Source organism: Protopterus annectens, chromosome 5.part0 (assembly GCF_019279795.1).
Source record: "Protopterus annectens isolate FY-2018-M chromosome 5.part0, PAN1.0, whole genome shotgun sequence".
NCBI classification, from domain to species: Eukaryota; Metazoa; Chordata; order Ceratodontiformes; family Protopteridae; genus Protopterus; species Protopterus annectens.
This window is the reverse complement of record NC_056735.1, coordinates 617,694,618-617,715,038: the sequence shown is the minus strand read 5'-3', so window position 1 is coordinate 617,715,038 and position 20,421 is coordinate 617,694,618. Positions and strand designations below refer to the sequence as shown.

The 20,421-nt window shown below is 38.1% G+C and overlaps 1 protein-coding gene across 1 annotated transcript in view; it reads left to right on the top strand.

The window, feature by feature from the left end:
* The window catches only part of ANOS1 (anosmin 1), an 892,203-nt gene extending 881,746 nt beyond the window's left edge, over positions 1 to 10,457 (top strand). The window contains exon 14 of the mRNA XM_044072460.1: positions 8,627 to 10,457. Within this exon, the coding sequence (XP_043928395.1) occupies positions 8,627 to 8,685 (59 nt within the window). The 3' untranslated portion in view covers positions 8,686 to 10,457. The remainder of the gene's footprint in view (positions 1 to 8,626) is intronic.
* Positions 10,458 to 20,421: the final 9,964 nt, after the last annotated feature.

Here is a 20,421-nt window from a genome sequence, read left to right as displayed (position 1 = left end):
TTATCAAGTTTATAGTACTAGTATTTTAAGTGCCCATGATTGTTTCTTATTATTTATGTATTTGCTCCTGATTTATTGAGAACTATGGATGTTGACTGGCTGATGACTTTTAGAAGAAAGGCAGTGAATTATACTTAATAAATAATGACAATAATTGCAGTTATAGACTTTTTTTACTTCAGAAAATGTATACAATTTACTTTTTCTTATTCTGTCAGTGTCTCAAGTTAATAGTACTAATATTTTACGTGTCACTGACCCTACTGATTGTACCCTAATTATTTCTGCATTTAATCCTGATTTGTTGAGAGCTATGGTCACTTATGCTGAATCTGCTTGCAGTGTTAGTATTTTTTGTTTATTTTATTGACAGATTGGTCTCAATGATTTTGCTGTTAAAGAAAATAAAAAAAGTTTCAAATTTAAATCTTTGTAACCATTGTAAAAAAAGTTGAAATTGTATAGTCATGGTAAAGGTAAAGACTGTTTTGAACAGCATTTTATGGTAATTGGAGAGAGACAGCCAAATAATGGGATATTGGTATGGTGAGGGTTGAGGGGCGGTGGTGGGAGGCACAACTGGGAGTTATCCGTTATACTTCGTAGGGACCCATTTGACCATGATCTGGCACTGTCTGCACTATTAACATCTTTTCACTTCTTTATGAAATGAGAAACATATCAATTTCATGTATAACATAGACAAATAAGAATAGGAAATAACATGTATGCTTGTATTTGTTTTTCTTCGACATTTTATTACTTCATTGTATTCTTATGTATTTAATTTTAATTTCTAGGTTGAGTTATGTAAGTGCAGTTTTTTTAGTTAAAATCTATTTTTGTGTGTGCAGTTTATATAGTTTAATTTTTTTCTTTTGTAAATTTAAGTGTAAATGAGGCTGTGTTTTGGTGACAAGTTATACTGTTAGTATGATGACAGATGCACTCAGAGTAGTCAAAAGTCCTTGAGGGTGTTCACACAGTATTAAAAAAAAATATCTATGTCTTCTTTTTGATAAACATATTTCCTTACCCTTTTATAGGTTCATAGTTAAGGACAGGGCTGGCTGCTCTGGTAAGCCATTTTAAGCCAATTTCTCTTTTTGTGCTCAAAATAACCTATCCAAATTGTTTATAGATTGGCCGTGCCCATCCCATGGTTGATAATTACATATTACCCCTAATGTGAATAACTGGTATCATACCATATATAATTTGAGGAGACCCACATATGTGATAAAGCATTTATGAGCTGCCTCTGTCCATAACTATTACAGATGGCAATCCTGGGGTAAGTTTTATGTTTCCCATACATAGATCTAAGTTGCGCTTGAATATTGACATGGTTGAACATTGTTTTATGTGGACGGGCAGTCTGTTCCAAAGCAACAGTACCTTTGTGAGATAAACCTGTCCCTACAAACCATTCTTTTGATGTTGCAGAAGTTCATATCCCTAACTGAGTATTTCTGATGCCATTTGACTTGCTGATGTGCAGTAAATCCATCAATAATGGGTTGGAGAATGTCTTTTATGGCAGACACAGGTCACCTGTGAGCAGTCGGTATGATACTGAGTATAGTGACAGGGCTTTGAGTCATTCCACTTAGGATGTGTTGTTTAGGCTTTGTATCCTTTTAGTAAGGTTTATCTGTGGGAATTCCAGTTGTTACATGTGTTTGGGCCGATACATACCAAAGGGGGAATTATAATCAATGAATGGCCTAATGAGGGCTGAGTAATGGGGGACAGTGACATCCCTTTATTTGTAAGCTGTGCAACATAGAACAGTACTGGACATGTGTTGATCAAAAGTTAGGTCACTGTCCACATAAGTTCCCAAACCTCAAACAAATGGATCAACTCTTAGGGGTGTATTGTCAATGTGGTAATTCCCTGGGGTAGCTGACTTCCCAAAAGATACATTAATAGATTTGTTGGCATATATTTTCAGTCCATGATTTTGGCACCAGTTATTTATTTGGGAAAAAAACTTCCTGCAGGGTGGCTAAGTCTTTTTTATAAGTGTGCATTGCTAGAAGATTTGAAAAAAAAAAACAACTCAGAAAGATGAAACTGAATGTGTGTGTGTGTGTGTGTGTGTGTATGTGTGTGTGTGTGTGTGTGTGTGTGTGTGTGTGTGTGTGTGTGTGTGTGTGTGTGTGTGTGTGTGTGCAGCTATATAAATGACTACACCTCAGTACAGAAATACTGCATCAAGTAACACTATATATATATATATATATATATATATATATATATATATATATATATATATATATGGTTCTACCTGACTTTCGACACAGCTGAGAAGACCTACCGAAATCAGACTCCAAGTGAAGAAGAAAAGAAGAAGACCGGAATCCTTGGGTTGCAGAACATCGATCGACAAGAAGAGAAGACCGACACGACGGGATACACCACCAACGCCCGATGCCGACATAGGGGGAAAGGCTGTGAGTATGTGTGTAGTGACGGACGTTAGAGAGGCAGGTAAGTGTGGCAGTGTGGAGTGTGGGTGGTGGGGTGAGGGGGGGGGGGGTGGGTTAGTGAGTTTTAGGAGGCGGTTAAGAAAGGTTAAGGGAGTTAGGGTTAGTTAAGTTAAAGGTTAGCGTTGAGTTAGGGTTAGGTAAAGGGGTTAGTGTGGGGTCCGAGGAGGGTAGTAACGGACCTTAAAGGGGTAAGTCTGTTTGTTGTGTGCTTTGTTTTGTGTGTGGGTGTGTGGTGTGTGTTGTTGTGTGTGTGGTATGGGGGTTTTGTTTTGTTTTTGGATGGTTTATTTTTTTATCGTGTTTTTTGTTGTTTATGTTTATGGACTTAGATGTTTGTGGTTTTATGGTTTATCGTTGTCGTGGTGTCATTGATGTGGTTGTCATATATATACATACACAATGTTGAATGACAATGAAAAACATATCCAAATACTTTAGTTGACATTTACTTTATCAATAGAACAAACAAAGATCTATTCAAGTAATACAACACTGGAACTTTCCCATGCTGAAAGAAATTCAGTCAAACACAGTACACACACAGTTCACAGGTATTCAACCACAGAAATTTAATGAGAGCAATAACAAGTATTCTAGAACAGGTTAGCAACTTTTAGGTATTGTTATACCCCAAGTAGACTCCAAAGAATTTTTCCTCAGGTAGATAGCGAATGTTGCAGGTGTGATGGGGAAGAAAGAGGTAACTGGTAACGTTTTTTGAGAGTGCAGTGAGCTGGCAGAATTTTGAAAATTCACTGAAGGCTACTGTGTCAGAAATACTGGGGAAGCAAATTGGTATGACTAAGGAAATTATTTTTTTGAGATTTAATAAAGAATCGGAATTGCCTAGAAATAGTAAGGCGTCGCTGAGTCTAATTATGGTTCCTGCCAAAAAGCAGTTACTAGAAAATGGAAATCAAAGTCTAAACCAACTGTGCTAAAAGTAATGAATATAGTAACACAAATAAAAGAACTGGAAATGCAGTCTTTAGAAAAGGGTAGGAGCAAAGGACATCGAAAAACTGGAAATGGTGGGAACAATACATGCAGACGAGGAATGAGGTTTAATAGAATGCAGGATTTGAATGAGATATGTAATGTTTGACTGACAGTGACTGGGCAGATTGCAAGTGATGTATAATGTTTGCAACTAAAATTATGTCAGTATGGTTTGTTTTCATTTATATAAGTATGTGATTGCCTATGTCATAAGTGATAATTTAATAAAGATGTTTCTTGTTAAGAAAAATCTCCTTTAATGTACTCTTGCTCAGTGGACCAAAGGTTTCACTGGAAGCCAAATGAACATGCATTTCCTCTGCTTGAGCTTAGTCAGTAGTGAAACATTCCATTACACTTCCCAGATCCAGTGCATGTTGTCCTAAAAGGTATTTCAGCATCTTATGCCATCCATCCACTAAATTCTGAGTACAAGGCAAGTAAGCACCAGTAACTGCCAAAACAGACCAAAAAGAAGCATGGGAGCAAATCTAGGCAATGAAGCAAGTCATGTAACAAATTAAATTTTTTCCCAAACACATAAAACTGCTTATAGCAGTCAAGAAAATCATGGCCATACACTAGAAATGTTGAAATCAAAAGTTTAAAACCATATGCAATTTCATCAACAGGAAAAAATGCTAGACACATTTGTTTTGCAGCAGGCCCAAATGTGCATTACTAGCATATTGTCCAGATAAGCCAAAGCCTTTGCAACCTTCACCAAACACTCTTGTGTTAAATGAAAGAAGTAGTCAGTTAAAGATGTACGTGAGAAAGTACTGAGTAAACATTTTAAAGCAGCTGGCTCAAAAACAGTAATGATAAACGTTGGATTAGGTGAGGAGCATTAGCAGTAAATAGCTCATATATGGCATTCTGTATTAGAGTGTAACAGCAATAGGTTTTGTACAGCATTACAGCTGTAATAAATGGAATTATTTTACATTTGCCATCAGTAACTAAACAGCAATGAATAGAGTACAAATGTCTAACCAGTATACCTTCATTTGTTGGAAAGGCATGTCACAAAAAAAACGTTGAAAATGGCAACCTGGGAAACCAGATTCGACCATTTTCGAACTGCAGCACAACAGTAAATGTCAGGAGACATTTCCAAATGTCTCCAAACATCGTTATGCAGGGGGGGCAAGCCCCCCTGCACCCCCCGCTACTTTAATATACAAACTGTGAGATTGCACTACGGTAAGGGAAAGGGTTCATTTCCCTATCCCCGTTGTAGTGCAAGCTGCACCTGGAATGCCGAATTCAAATGAGCGAATGCCAATGTGCATTAGCTCATTTGAATTCACAACAGTGGCAGTCAACATTTGTCAGATCTGGAAGTTGTACTTTCACACTTTGCTGCGTCGTACAATCTCCTTATGACAAAATCAAGGTATACCATCTAACCAGCTCTCCCTGTAGAAAATAAGGCCAGTCCATAATCCACATACTGTACATTGATATCTCGCAAACCTTCTCAACTGTAAGAATTACCATAATACACACTCCTTTTTCATAAAAAAATGTGCCTGTAAGCAAACTCACTGATGTTTAAGGGCTATTCTTTTGGATCTATATCACCAAGCCACAAAGGACACTTCCTATCACATAAACTGGACTTTCAATGCACTGTATGAACAGTTTGGCACAAATTCTTCATAGAGAGCATTTTTACAGCAGCCTTCTCATCCATTTTACTTAAAACATCACTAACCAGTTCACATGTGAAATCTCTGCCTGCCTGTGCCCTATATTTAATATCATGCAATGCAGTATACTTCTCAGGAACAGTGCACGCCGGCAACTGATCATGTGACTGTGAGCTTTTCAAGGCATCACCAGCAGAACTGCAAACAGCAATTGCTCTACTGGAACATTTTCTCTGCGACTTTAAATGGCAACACCAATATCTTTTCCCATTATGTTTACATTTTAGTGTGTACAGAAAGCCTTCCACAAAAAGCATATACTTCCCATGCCTAGACTTAATACAGGAATACACAGTTCCTACTACCTCATGATCAGAAGTCACAACTAAGTATTCTCTTTAGTGTCACTGTTTATTAGAAGATAGTCTGTGCAACAAGTGCAAGATTTAAGTACCCACCTGCCGTTACTTCAGATATAAAATTCCATTGTCCACAGCCCTTTTACCTTACCCATCACATTCTGTCACAAACACAGTCACACATGGCAAACCGATGTCCGTTACAACAACAAAGGAAAACTACATTTGGCCTATGACGTACCTTTGCAGGGTACATTAGCACACAAAAACCTACCAGGTAGTCATGATTGCCCTAAAAACATACCACTACAAAAATTCAAACCAAAACAAATGGAGCTCAGGAACTATTCCACATACACCATAGTTATCCACAGTGCTCAAACACTGCTTTTCAACTTGATAATCAGCATTTCCCGCCCAAAAGAAAGGTCACATCTTCTGGTATATCTCATGTTTATGATATTTGCACATTTGCTGTACGTATATGAAGAGAGATAATTCTGCCACTCCAATTATCCACATCTCATAACTGTCAACTAATGCATACCATGATCAAACTCACTGCACCCATATACATGTGTGTCTTAAGTATATACATCTGTCTACAATGCTGACCCTTAGTAGCGCTATGTGTATAGCCATTGAGGCAGTACCTATGCATGTGTAGTTTCCATTGCCTCAGTTGTCAAATCACCCTATCTTCCTCCTGTACAACATTGTTTATTACCCACAATACCACCATTACCTCCATAAAATATTCCTATCATATTATTTTGTATTCCATATGGGTCACCCTTTCCTACAGTCTGCAATGCCAGCTATTTAGTCTACAGGCACAGAGAGTTACATTCAGATAATCCATTCCTTCACCATCAACAGCTGCCATCTATTTACATTGTCACCTGTGCACCAGACAATCCAATATCTGTCAGCAGTTGGTGAAGCCTTTATTTTATCCCAGGGACTATGAAAGCTTGAAATAACACAGACTACACATTACTTCTAAATGAACTTTTTTGTAAAGGTGTGATTTGAGGTGATTAATATATTTGTTTGAGGTATTTGTATAATGTTGGATGAAGGCCCATTAGGTGACATTGACAAAGGTATAAAATGCTGCTTTGGTTAAAAAAATAGACTATAGAAACATGACAGAAATCGTTTACTAACCAAGACTAATTATGCACAAAATCACTTCTACAGCCACTGTAGACAAAATTATCACACAGCTGTCATTTTACTACTCTTATCTGCATAACACACAAGCTTTTTTAGTTTTAGCATAGTATTCTTTCACTTATGACCATCTTTCTTCACAACTTACTAAGCGCATAATATTATTTACTTTATATCAAAGAAAACTCAGTGCTCTTTCTCCTTCCTGTAACTGCAGCAACCATTTCTACTTTCCAGTTTACTAATTAAACATTTCCTGTAGTCTTCAGTTTTCCTCATTGAATTATTCCTCTCTGTTATCTGTGCCATTACTGTTCTGAAGATGTATATTGCTTTGTTATTCAGCTGCATAAAACTTGATAGTATTCTCTGTATGAATGTCTTGTGAAAGTGTTATTCATCACTGCTTATACTGCATTTATCCTTGAATTGCATCTGAAAGAGTATTCCTTGTTGAAAGGAAGACTCGTAATGAGCGGCGCACCCCAGGGATCGTTCTTGGGCCTCTGTTATTCGGGATATATGTCTCTGAGGTTCAGGCCAAAACCAGTGGGCTATGGCTGACCAAGTTTGCAGATGACTGCAAGTTGGGCACAGTCATCAATTCCCCAAGTGATGTGAACATCCTCCAAGAGGGTTTCACCCAAACAAATGACTGGTGCCAGAAACATTGCCTCAAGCTGAATGTCAAAAAATGCATCATCATTCTCTTTGGGGAGAGTGACGTCTCCACATATTATCATATTAATAACAACATCCTAAGTACAGAATCAGTAGTGAGGGATTTGGGCACCCAGGTTGATAGTAACCTGACTTTTGATCACCATGTTGCTTCCATTGTACGGAAAGATTTCTACACGGCTCACCTCATAAGTAAGGATACCTCATCCAGGGACAAAGAGGTCATAAGATCCCTGTATTCTTCCCTTATAAGGCCTATTATTGAGTACAATGCCCCCCCTTCGGCATGTACCTCGCAAAGCACATGCAGCAGCTGGAGAGACCACAGAGGTTCCTCACCAGAAGAATCCAGGACCTCAAACACCTGCGTTACACAGATAGGCTAAAAGCCCTGTCCTTTCATACAGACTCCTCAGAGGTGACCTGTGTCTGACATACAAAGCAATCTCAGACCCTGCCTTGATGGGACTGCTGCATATCTACAAGTCAAGCTCCACTGTACACACGACCTCAACCTGCTCTGTGATATCAATAGGACTTGTTAGCAGGACAGATTTGTGTCCCAGGGACTCCCCCATCTGTGGAATAGACTCCCTCTCCATGTCAAGCAGAGCACCTCATTATCCCTTTTTAGGCACAACCTGGATAACTGGATGGGAAACAGAAAATAGACTCCTGGGATTCCACCTGTATCCCTGCTGGACAGGGACTCTGGGTGTTGACTTGTCTAAACATAGGCTAAACTCTTGGCTAGCCTTATAAGGGCCTTGGGGCCAATAGCCTAGTAACCTCTTATCATCCAATGATTTTCTAGTACACTGATTGGTCTTACCTAATTTAATAAGTAAGAAATCAAAAACACAAGCAGATGTAACATCTGTCATTTAGTCTGTTCTTGGCAAATATTTATATGGCCTTCCTTGTAGCTGGCAAGCCCATATTTCCAGTAGATAGTTTGCTAAAAGCAATGGCACAAGTTTGCAGTTGATATGTTTGCAAAGATTTGTTGTACCCTGTAAAAGAAACAGGTCATTCAAGTCTTGAAACAAAATGCAGGATGGCTACAGATTGTAAGTGTGCTCACTAAATCAGTGCCCTCATTCTACTTTTTTGCAATGTTACCAATAATATTGTTGATATATGCATACATATGCTCTTAGGCTATACCAGTAGATATGGTGATTTGTATTATGCCTACAGCTTCTTATCTCACATATAAGGAGAAATGGATAACTGTAAAAATGTTACTCTTTCCTTTTAGGACCTCATCTAAGGCAGCACCATTCACATCACCGTAAAGCATCTCCAGAAAAACATTAACTCAAAGACTAAGAATCAACTACTATCGATTACTAGCTGCAATCCCACAGACGACGAGGACTAGGTTGCTTGCAGAATTTCTGCATATGGAAGATACAGTCTAGACTTCTGCCTCTTTTTTTTTTTTAACTTGCTGCTCTGTATTTTAATCTGAAAAAGAAAACATATTCTTCTTGCCTCATCACCTTTACTACATTGCAGGTAGCAGAAGTTCTGAGGAGCGAGAATAACTGTATCACCTTATGGATCAAACTTGTACTAACTCCATTCTTTGTAGACAATACAACATTAGTTCTTAATGCCCAGAATGTGACAGTGACAGAAAAAAATTATATTGAATGCGGTGCAAACACATTTGTTGAAATTCAGCTATCTCTACTTGCAGCGGAAACATTTGAAATCAAGGAGATCTAAGAACTCTTGCACAACTACAATTAGAGACACAGAGGAAAACTCATTCCACAGTCAGCCTGTGCATTTAGCTTTTTCATATTGTTTTGAAAATGTACTTAGCATAATAAATTATTTTGTTTGATTATTGTTGTAGATTTCAAAATAATTTTTGATTATTTACCAAATTAAGAACAATTATATTACGTGCATTCTTCAGGAGAGTTGCACCCTTTTTATAGTTAGGAGCAATATTATGACTTCACTTGACTTCCATTGTTCAAACATAGAGAATATTTTATGTTGCAGGATATCAGGAGTGAAAATTTCAAGTGGAATTGTTCTCGGTTATAAACAAATGGGCATTGTAATTATATAGTCAACACTTACTTGCATCCAGTGTTGTTGAGTAGCTTCTGATTCCTGTCCCAAGAACATACTGTGCAATCCACAGACATTTGTAGGCAAGTAGAGAATAGAAATAGATTTTGCACACACCACATATGCACACATATGGACAATTAAGAGTTACCAGTCCATCTATGGCATGCATTTGGGATGTGACTGGAAACCAAAGTTCTCAAAGAAAATACATGTGACCACAGGTAAGACATGGAGAATTTTCATAGAAAGAATCCAACCAAGGACCAGACAAGAGAACTTTTTTGAGTTGGCGATGCTACTCACTTCAGGTAAACAAAAAACAGATCAGTAGTAAACTGCAAGATCTGCTGCACAAAATTTTGTCATTTTATGTTGGGACACAGTGAAAGACATCAGCAGGAATTATTTAATTAATACTCTGGATTAAACTGTTATTTTAACTCCTACTACAGAACATTTACTCATATAGTATATAACCATTGTATTTATCTGACACTATAGATACAGCTACACATTAAGAGCCCATATAGATGCATCTGAGTCTCCAGTGACATGTTATTCTCCTTTCTGAATTTGGCCCACACTGAATGTACATTTAACGTTCATTCTGTTTTTTTTTTTTTAGATATTTTTCAAAAAAATATTACTTAAGTATTAAAGTTTAATTAACAGTTAATTATAGGACCCTTGGTATATTAAACTTTCAGCAATTCAGAAGTAGTTGAGAAATATGTATATTTATTGTTAAAATAGCAGTACGTTTTATGATTGTATTTCCAATTGTTTTAGTGGAACTAAAATGTGTCACATTTACTACCTACATATCAGGTATAAACAGGCCTAACCAGTAGTTATTTAAAGTTTAAGTAAAAAGAAATTCCAAACTGAGTTAATGCTTTAGAAAAAATGCAGTAGTATTATCAGTGTGCAGTCTAACCATTATCTTTATTTTAATATTGGAAAAGAAGAAAATAAATAATTTGATTTTGATCTCACGAGGACTGCCAAATCCCACGTTCAGTTTCTAATGACACATTAGCAGTTTTATTCCTTTTGGTTTACTGTATTTTTTTAAGTCTAACCTTTCTGTTGCATTTTGTTATGTTGCATAATGAGTGTATTTTTTTATATACAGTTACACAGCATATTTAATCATGCAAAAATAGAATAAAGTGAAATGATCCATTGGTTACTAAATTTAGTTAAATAAAAGGGTACTTTGCTAAGTTATAGCAACTTATTTTAGTAATAATATGCATACTGCACAACACTGCTAATCTTTTAAACATAATTTAAGGAAAACTGTATATTTTTGCATTGTTAAAAGCCATAATAATTGTAAACCTATTCTCACTGAAAAAAAAAAAAAAATATATATATATATATATATATATATATATATATATATCTATATATATATATATATAAAGCTGATACAAGCATGGTACCCACCACACACACACACACACACACACACACACACACACACACACACACACACACACACACGCACACGAACATACACTTATATGCACACATATTTTTACATGTATAGGCACAAGTACATCTCTTAGTACTCATATGGAGCAGTTCATTGTGTATCCACACTTCTCAGTTTTTTGTTAGACAGGTTCACATTTATCTATTTATATCTGCTAGCACAGACTACAAACTGAATGGACTATTTATTAATCCTTCAATAAATCATGTGTATGGAATTACATGCAGTGGGTTGTGATCAGCTATATTTATAAGTTTCATTTAATCCTGTGTATATTAACAAAATTATGACAATAAGCTATTGCATGTTGTAGATGAGGCTTTTAATATGAAAAACTAAACTAATACCTTCAGACGTTATTTGTTTGACATCATTTTGCATGCCAGATGTTCATCTGTAGGCATGAAGTGTTCAGTATATTTGTCTTTACATAATGCACTAGCAACAAATATAAAATGAAAAAGTTTATATTTAAAAACATTAACTTGTTGCAGCAACAGAATGGTACAGTAATAAGGAAGTAAAAAATGCTTACATTTAGCTGAACTGGCTTCAGAATTCATGTTAATATAGCCAGTACAGGTCAATATTTATTTATATGTGTAGTACTTTGTGTGTCATTTGTCTTGTTATTTTGAACAAAAACACCTGTAAAAACATGTTGTACAGAGTATATTGTAAATAGAGTTTGATGTTACACTACTTAGTATTTTTGTGTTAGGGTCTGTACATACTGACAAATAAGTAATAAATAACATATAAACTTAAAAGAGTGTGTTGATGTATTCTGATGCTTTTGTACTAATTGTTAAATTAATCCTCAGTAAGGACGAACCATAATTTATATTTTGAACCATATGGTTAAAGCATGAATGTTTTAGCCTGTATTCTGGCTGGAAATAAGATTGAAAATGGCTATAGATGACATTTGCAAACAAACTGATAGGATAGAAGAACCGTACATCACAGCTTTATAACTGTAAGCAAACCTAACAGAAAAAAAATGTAAATAACTTGAACTGTAATGATCTGATAAGAAGTGTGCATCCTAGGTAACGTCCAAGACTGCATACTGGAAGAACTAGGACTGCTCAGCTCCTGGAACTTCCTCAGAGGTATTTCCGATGGCATTCCAATGGTTCTCTTCTGCTCAAGGTCTTCAGTTCTTTGTTGCTACGGAATTTATTCTGCCTTATCTGAACACCTCAAAATATTAATTGACTATTTTGGTTGATTTCTTATTTTATTCAAGTGTAGTTCATGTAGCCTGTTGTTATTGTTGCCGTGGAGTCCGGTGTTGCTTTTCATGTTTTTCTTTGCAGACCTCATGGGTTGTTTGCCAGGTTTCCCATTCTCTCTCCATGTACACAATGATCCTTAGCTTTTTCCTCTTCCTGGTCAAATCACCTGTTTCAAGAATGAACCTGTTGGCATCCAGCTGCTGCCAGCAATGGCTATTATCATTGTATGATATGTAGTGGAGAGCAAAATGACAGTTTGTCATACGCTGTTTGCAGAGGATTTAGAAGGGACATATTTTGTCAATGGAGAGATAAACTCAATGCCCATTCAGTGAAAATGGCCTTGGCAGCTTTCCTCCTGTTCCCTGGAGCCAGGTACTATTAATGCTGAAGGAAGATCCCCAAAACTATTATGTTCTCGTCAGACCAAGATATCTGTGTACCAATCAACTGAAGATAGCAGTAAGACACTTTGGTTATAGTGCCTTCTAAGGCAAACCTCAGCATTGAGATAGGGCACTCATCCAACAGGCACAGGATAGCCTTCAGTGACCTCAGTGATGAAGGTCTACTCCCCAATGCTGGGTTTATAACACACTTAGAAGATCTCCAGTATCAGGCCATGGCTTTGGCAATCACCAGAACTTTGATAAAACATTGTTGTCAGGTACAACAGTCCCAGGCAGAGCCAACACAAGAGAATGCCACCCTTACCACCACTCCACAGAATGATATGGTAGACCTAGTGCAGGCCATGTGGAAAGCTCATAATGATAGGCTGGCCATGGTATCTGTTGGTTCAAGAGATTACAAAAGCTGAGAGTTCATGCCTTTTCTAGCCAAAATGCTATTTAATTTCCCAGTGCTGTCTGCAGAGTCAGGGGTATCTGTGTTATTAGTTAAGTTGCTGTTTCTGATCCAGTTTCCTTTCATGTCAGTTATTTAACTTCTTATCTAAGTTTCTAAGAAATACAGATGTGTTTCCTCTACATCCCAGGTATTTGGCATCCCTAGTGCAGCCTCAGCTGCACAACGCAGCAATCCCTTTTCCATGGGATCGCATTAATGTGATGGTTTATGCAGCAACTGCATTGGTGCCTACATTCTCCAATCTGCAAAGAGTGACACCTTTTCTTCCTTCCCCAGTCCATACATGCCCATACTATGGGTTCACCATAGGATGGGGGGATCATATTCAAGGCAAGGTGGTGTAGAGTTTATACTGCCTTCAGGAATCTCAGTTACATATCAGTCTTCTAGAGGTCAGTATGGTCCTTCTAGCACTCTGATTTTTTTCAAGCCTTGCTGACCTCAGGTCATCTGGCTGTACACAAACACAACATATTTGCAGTGTGTTATATAATCACACAAAGGGACTTCATTCCTTTTCCTAGTGCATGGATTGGGTGCTGGACCATGACCACTTCCTTGTTGCAGTTCATATCCTGACAATACTGAGCATCATAGCAGATTGTCTCAGCAGAATCATCCTTGTTTGTACGCTATGGTGGAACAAAGAGTGAAAGACCACACACTCATGAACATGGAGGGAATGGGGGTTAATGAGATATACAAGAGGGGTTCTATGAGCATAACCATAGTATGTCTCTTCTTGAAAGGGATGGATAGCAATCAAAAAGTATGTGACTTGAAAGTGTAGGATTTAAGGGCAGACTAAAAGAGGAAGGAGTGTGGGTGGGTATGCTGGGGTAGGGTACAATGCAGACACTACAAGTGATGTGGAATACATTGAAAGTTGTTGCTTGGCAGGATTTTTACAACTGCTATAAAGAGAAAATGGTAAAAGAAAAGAAGGAAACACCTATCATTTTTTTGAAAATGATAAGTAAACTAATACAGTGTAAGAGTCAAACCAGCTCTGTTGATGTACCGGGGTAAAGCTAAGAATATGACTCAGGTGACCTGAGTTCAGTTAGTATTTTGAGTAGTTATAGGAGATAGTGGGGGAGGGAAATGCAGTAGTAAGACACTTCGGTCACAGTGCCTTCTAAGGCAAACCTCAGTATTGAGATAGGGCACTCATCTAACAGGCAGAGAATAACCTTCAGTGACATTTTTTTGGATAGGGATGAGGATGACATTCTGTGGAGACACACTCCTTCTCCATTCTCTGGTAGGACTGGGGCTTGGAAGAAGCTGCTGGAATAGGTGTGGGACAGTTATGGGAAGCATCTCCAATACATAGTCTGAGGAGGAGGAGGAGGAGACACTCCCATGAACATCCCTCATGGGTCAACTGGCTTACTGAGGTAAAGCCAGAATGCAATGAAAATACCAAACCTGTAAATATATGCCTTCAAAACAAAAGTAGCAGTGGTGGCTCATGCCCAGTAAGAAACCTGGTATTACACGAATAAGACACAGTTGGCCCAGCCCAGAGGGCTTAAACAGCTAAATAAAGTTATTAGAATGTGCCAGGCAAGAGGAGAAAGTTGAATTAAGAGGAAAGTATTCTAGAGTAGAGAACACCACAAAGTATACCTGACTAATTTTGCAAAAAAAAAAAAAAAAAAAAAATAGATAAAATAGCTGAAGAGACTAGTATCAACTGGGGGTTGCAGTGCTTGAATAAACATACACATAAATCAGGAACACATCTTGAAGCCACTTTATTTCCAAGCCCAGAGCGTGGAGTGAAGACTATACTGTGAGTCCACTTTACAGACAGTGTGAATTCCTGCTTTTATAGAGCTTACATGTGCTGCTGAGTATGCCACAATGCACCTCACTTTATAGTAGACTGTTTTAATAACTTGCCAAGTTAAAGTTTGTTGATGGAGTAGCTTATTCAGTATTTGTACTCAATCAGTCCTCTTCTTAAGTAGATCCAGAATCACTGTCATTAAATCACTACTTTATATATGAAGTGACTAGATGGTTTTGTAATCCGTTGTTATTTTCTCAGTTCTGGCACTATTTCTTGACTAACTGCTAGATGTAAATCACCACACTGCATTATAATCTGTTGTGTAGAGGCAGGGAACAAATCTGGACGAGAAAATGCCAAATTCTTCTGATTTGGCACAGTCACTGTGTCATAGTGTGGTATCAAAACACAGTTCTTCAGGACCATTAGGATCCTTTGCAGGTCTAGGGTTCAACTGGTCAGAATATTTAATTTAAGAAATCCCTGTTTTGTTTCCTAAATACAACTTGACGTCTTTTATCCAGATTATTTAATGGTGTCTTCTTAGGAACTTCCCCAGTAATACCTTGGATGGATATTCAATGAATCTTGTTTTTTATAGTCTAGATTTGCACGCTTGTTATGTTTTACCTTTCAAATTCTGCTTCTCTTGAATAATCCTACTCAGGTTCTGTTTCATTAAATCCAATCTGCTTTTGTTATCATAATTTATGAAGAGTTCTGAAGATGTTGTTACTCTCTGCAGTCACAGAAAAGAAATATCAGTGACAGTTTCTAACATGGTATTTGACAGTTGTTTCACACCTGTCTGGAAGACTTTTTATTGAAACTTTCAGTTAAGCCATTTGCTGCTAGATGCCTTTGGGGGAATGGTAGAATGATTAATTCATCCTGGTGAACAAAACAATGACAACAGTAAATGATAAGCAGCTAAATGGATTCTCAAATGGAAGCTTAAAATGTGCTGTTACATAATATTTCTGTTGATTTTAATATGTACATCCACTAGTACCACCAGTGCATTATTCGTCAACATGAAAGCAAGGTGCAAACTTTTCCATTATCCACCTGAAAACTGGAGTTTCTGAAGAGTGTATTGTTGTTGGATGCCAGCAGCAACACCCTGCTCACCAGTCCACAGGACATTAAGGCAGATAGAAGGATTACTTTGTGCAGCTTCTGAATGAAGAAAATCCAACAGAAGCTGTACCACCCCAGACATGGCCTGCAGTGAGACAAGAGGACGAGCCCACCAAAGAAGAAGTAAGAATAACACTAAGGAAAATGAAGTCATAGAAAGCAGCAGGCTCAGATGAGATCACAGCAGATATGCTAAAGATGCTGGGTGATATAGGGGAGAAATGGCTCTTGAGGTTACTAATAGCAGTGTGGGGAGAAAGGAGTATCCCAGATGACTGGAGAATAGGCATACTCTTGCCAGTGTACAAGAACAAAGGGGACATCCACAACTGTGGGCAGTACAGAGACATCAAACTCCTATCACATTGCATGGAAGTTCTGGAGAGGGTGATTGATAAATGAATACACTGAGTAGTATAAAGTAAGATGGGAGACAAGCAGTTCAGAATCAGATCAGGATGCAGCAGAACTGACCTGATGTTTGCATTGAGACAGATAACTGAGAAGAAGGTAGAGTTGAGGAAAGTGTCCAACTGGGCATTCCTAGGCTTGGAGAAAACATATGACAAGGTCCCAAGAAAGCTAATTCAGGAAGTCCTGTGGTGCTTGGAAGTCCCAGAAACATTGGTAGAATTAGTACAAGCTATGTACAAGGACCCAATGACTCAAGTTCAAACAGTGTTCAGTCTCACAGAGGGGTTCCCAGTGGGAGTGGGTGTGTACCAGGGTTCAGCTCTGAGCCCACTGCTGTTCATGTTAGTGGTGGACTACATTAGCAAAATGGTCAGAGAGGACAGATCGGGTCTATATTATATTCTCAAAAACCAACAATATCAAATCTGATATTGTCAACACGAGAATAGCGAATGCTGAGAATGTCGAAAGTGTAAATGGAAATCTTCATAAGGGGAGATTTTCATTTACTGCAATGTAGTGCGGTCCCAGAGTTGGTATAATTAAGTAGCGGGGGGTGTGGGGGTACAGGGGGCTCGCACCCCTGCTTAAACCCATTAGGGTACTTTTGTCTTTTTTGGGGGGGTTGTTGTTATCAGTTTGATGGTTGAAGACATCAACCATGTGGTATTGACCATATGGTGTTTGATGTTTTCAACCTTCGAGCTTATAATATAGACCCGACAGATCAACAATCAAGGTTGCTGTATGCAGATGAAGTGTCATTACAGGCAGACTGTGCAAGAACTTCAGCAAAGTACAAGGGAATGGAATGTAAAACTGAAAGCACATGGGATATAACTGAGTACAGATAAGACAGCTGTAATGACAGAAAATAGTGGATGTAGTTTAGAAGAATCTGAAAATTGAGATAGAAGGGAATATACTGGAAGAGGTTAACAGCTTCAAATATCTGGGAGGGTTTGTTACGGAGAAGGGAAGTCTAAACCAGGAGGTCAAAGCTAGAATCAGAGGGCTGCAGCCAAGTGGCACAGAGTGTCAGGTGTAGTGTATGGCAGAAGAATGTAAAAGAAGCTGAAAAGTATGGTGTAGAAAACAGTATCAACAAGAATTGTGTCACCAAACACAGATCATATTCTTGATCAGATAGCTTTAATAAAGATGAGCTAAAAAAGCTTTCATGAACTGCTTCATCAGGTCTAAGACCTTGTTGAAGCCATTCTTGTTGTGATATTCCTTGCATTTTGGGCTTGTCTGAACATTTGTCTACTGGAATTTTTCTTTTTGTGAGCTGCATGTAAAATAGTGGTGCAACCAGTACTATTGCATGGTAGGAAAACCTGGACAGTAAAGGCAGAGCAGTTGAAGAAGCTAGAGGTGATGGAGATGCAGTGACTGAGATAGGTGGTAAGGTGCACACTATGGGAAAGATGAAGAAATAAGGAGATAAGAGCAGAAGCCAAAGTAGTTCCAATTGCAGAAAAAGTCAAAGAGAACAGATTATGGTGGTGTGGGCACATGTGCAGAAAAACAGAAGACAATCTGGTGAAGAAGATTTGGGACAGACATGAAGAAAGCAAGAGGAAACAAGGGCATCCAGTAAACAGGTGGATGGATTGTGTGAGAGAAGACCAGTGACAGTCAGGCATAAGTGTTGATGAAGGCAGGAGAGTAGCACTGAATAGGAGAGATGGCGACAGCTGACACAACACCCTGACCTCATGTAGGAAATGGGAAAACGGGGGTTGGTGACAATGATGGCAATGAGGATGATGATGATGTATTGCTGGTATGGGTACTTTCTGCTCCATCTGCCATGGTCCATGTTTTATGTTCACTTAACTTTCATTAGTAGTTCTAGCTTGCTTACTAGTTCTTTCATTCTAGCAATGCCTGCATGACTTGTACGAGGTTCCTTCAACTGAGATTGTTTTCATCTCCAATGGTGTAATTACTCAGTAGTATGTGTACAGCACAACCTTTTTTCCTGTACTTCTATGGAACATTTTCAGACTCTTATCTTGCCTTTTGTTGGCCAACTTCCCATCTCAAATTACAAAACCCATACGAGTTCCTGAGAGACATTGTGATGCTTTGTGAGGACAACCATCTTCTTCAGTCTTTGCTTACTCAATGATTCTCACCTCCCTGTTTTATTCATTCAGGAAATCTGAATGTCCCAAACATCACTAGGTTCACCTGCTCCTCATTCCTCCCCTAGACTTCTCTGAGTGAACTGGGGCTGGCAGGGCTCTTAAAGGTATCCTGGGGGACAGGGACAGCAACTGCTTCTGCTGCTGAGATAGGTTGCATTATGATCTGCTCCCTACCCTAGCATTCACTGACAACATCCAAGAGCTACTGCCTTAAGATACTCATAATTGTGAGTCTGAGTGATATAAATACTGTAACTTGCGATTTGTTTTAAAGTCTGAAGAATAAATACAATTGAGATTTTGGTATGTGCATAATTGTCTTGAAGATAGAGGTCTTCAGCACTGAGTATGCACTTGATATTGCAACTTTCAAAGCAGTGACAGAGCTACTGTTGGAGTCCATGTTAGCTGAGTCATGAAAGGTGAATAGTAAATTGCAAAAGTTTATAATTAAACTGGACATTTGTAATGTCAATTTAGAAGAACTGCTTTACAATCAGCTGGTCCTTTATGTTCTTGCAAAACAAAAGCAAGATAATGAAAGAACAATTTAGTAACTCTCAGGTAAAAACAATGTTCATGTCAACAATAGCCAAATAAAAGGACAATACAGGAAGGAAAATTGTTGTTGTGACTCACGTTCCAGAGATGGAAGAAAATTTGAACTGTATTGCCTATGTAAAGACAAGCTGATTGAGTAGTCTGGTTGCTTGTCAATATTACACTAGTTTGGAGAAAGCCTATTGAGTACCATTATAGCATACCACTACCAATTTTGGGACACATAGCTAGACTGCCATGAAATATATATGTGTGCATATATAGATAGATACATATACACATATGTATCTATCTAGCTATGTATATACATGTAATTGTGAAATCTACCTTAGCTCCATGAATCTATCTGTTCCCTTCCCATGGGGTACCATGATCCTACAATCAGCAAAAAAAAAAAAAAAAAAAATTCATTACCAGGATAATGCTTATACAATCTTCATATATTTATGCTCCTTTTTATAACCACATAGAATCAAAGCTACATAACTGATTTCACTAAAAAAAACTTCAACAGTTAATGGTGGCTAGATTATGGCATCGAACTGGCTGTTAACTGAACACCCTTTTATTGACACATATTAAGTGAAACGCAAAAACCCCGAATGGCCACAAAAGCAATACAAAAAAAATTCAGACTATAAGAAGTGGGGGGCTTTGCCCCCACACCCTCCTAACTAAATATGCTAACTCCATGATAACACTACAGTGGAGGAAAGGGCAAATCCCAGATGACGGCCAAGCGTATTTTTCCCCTGGGAAAAAAATTCACTTTTGTGGCCGTTCAGAGTTTTTGTATTTCACTTAATATGTGTCGATAAAAGGGCATTCGGTTAACAGCCTGTTTGATGCCATAATAAAGACCCCAAGTTAATGATCTAACTAACCAGATTTCATCATATATATATATATATGGGTCCCAGTCACTATATCAAAAGTACGTTAAATCGAAACGTACTACAGCGAACTCACTTTTGCGAATGTGCGTTTTAGCAAAAATGCACTTTCGCAAAATAAGAAAAAAAACCTGCAAGCAGTTTGCGCGTAGAGTTAGTTGTACATCAACATGTACTGTTGATTGTACAACTAAGCAAAGTGTTGCTCAGATTGCAGTACAGCAGAGATAAGGGAATATTCCCTTTTCCCCACTCTAGTGCGATCTCGGAGTGAGAATATTAAAGTAGGGGGGGTGTGGGAGGCACAGCCCCCCACATGAGGGTGCAGGGGGGCTTGCCTCTCTGCATAGACATGAGTAGTGTTTTATTTCTGTAGGTTTTTTTATTG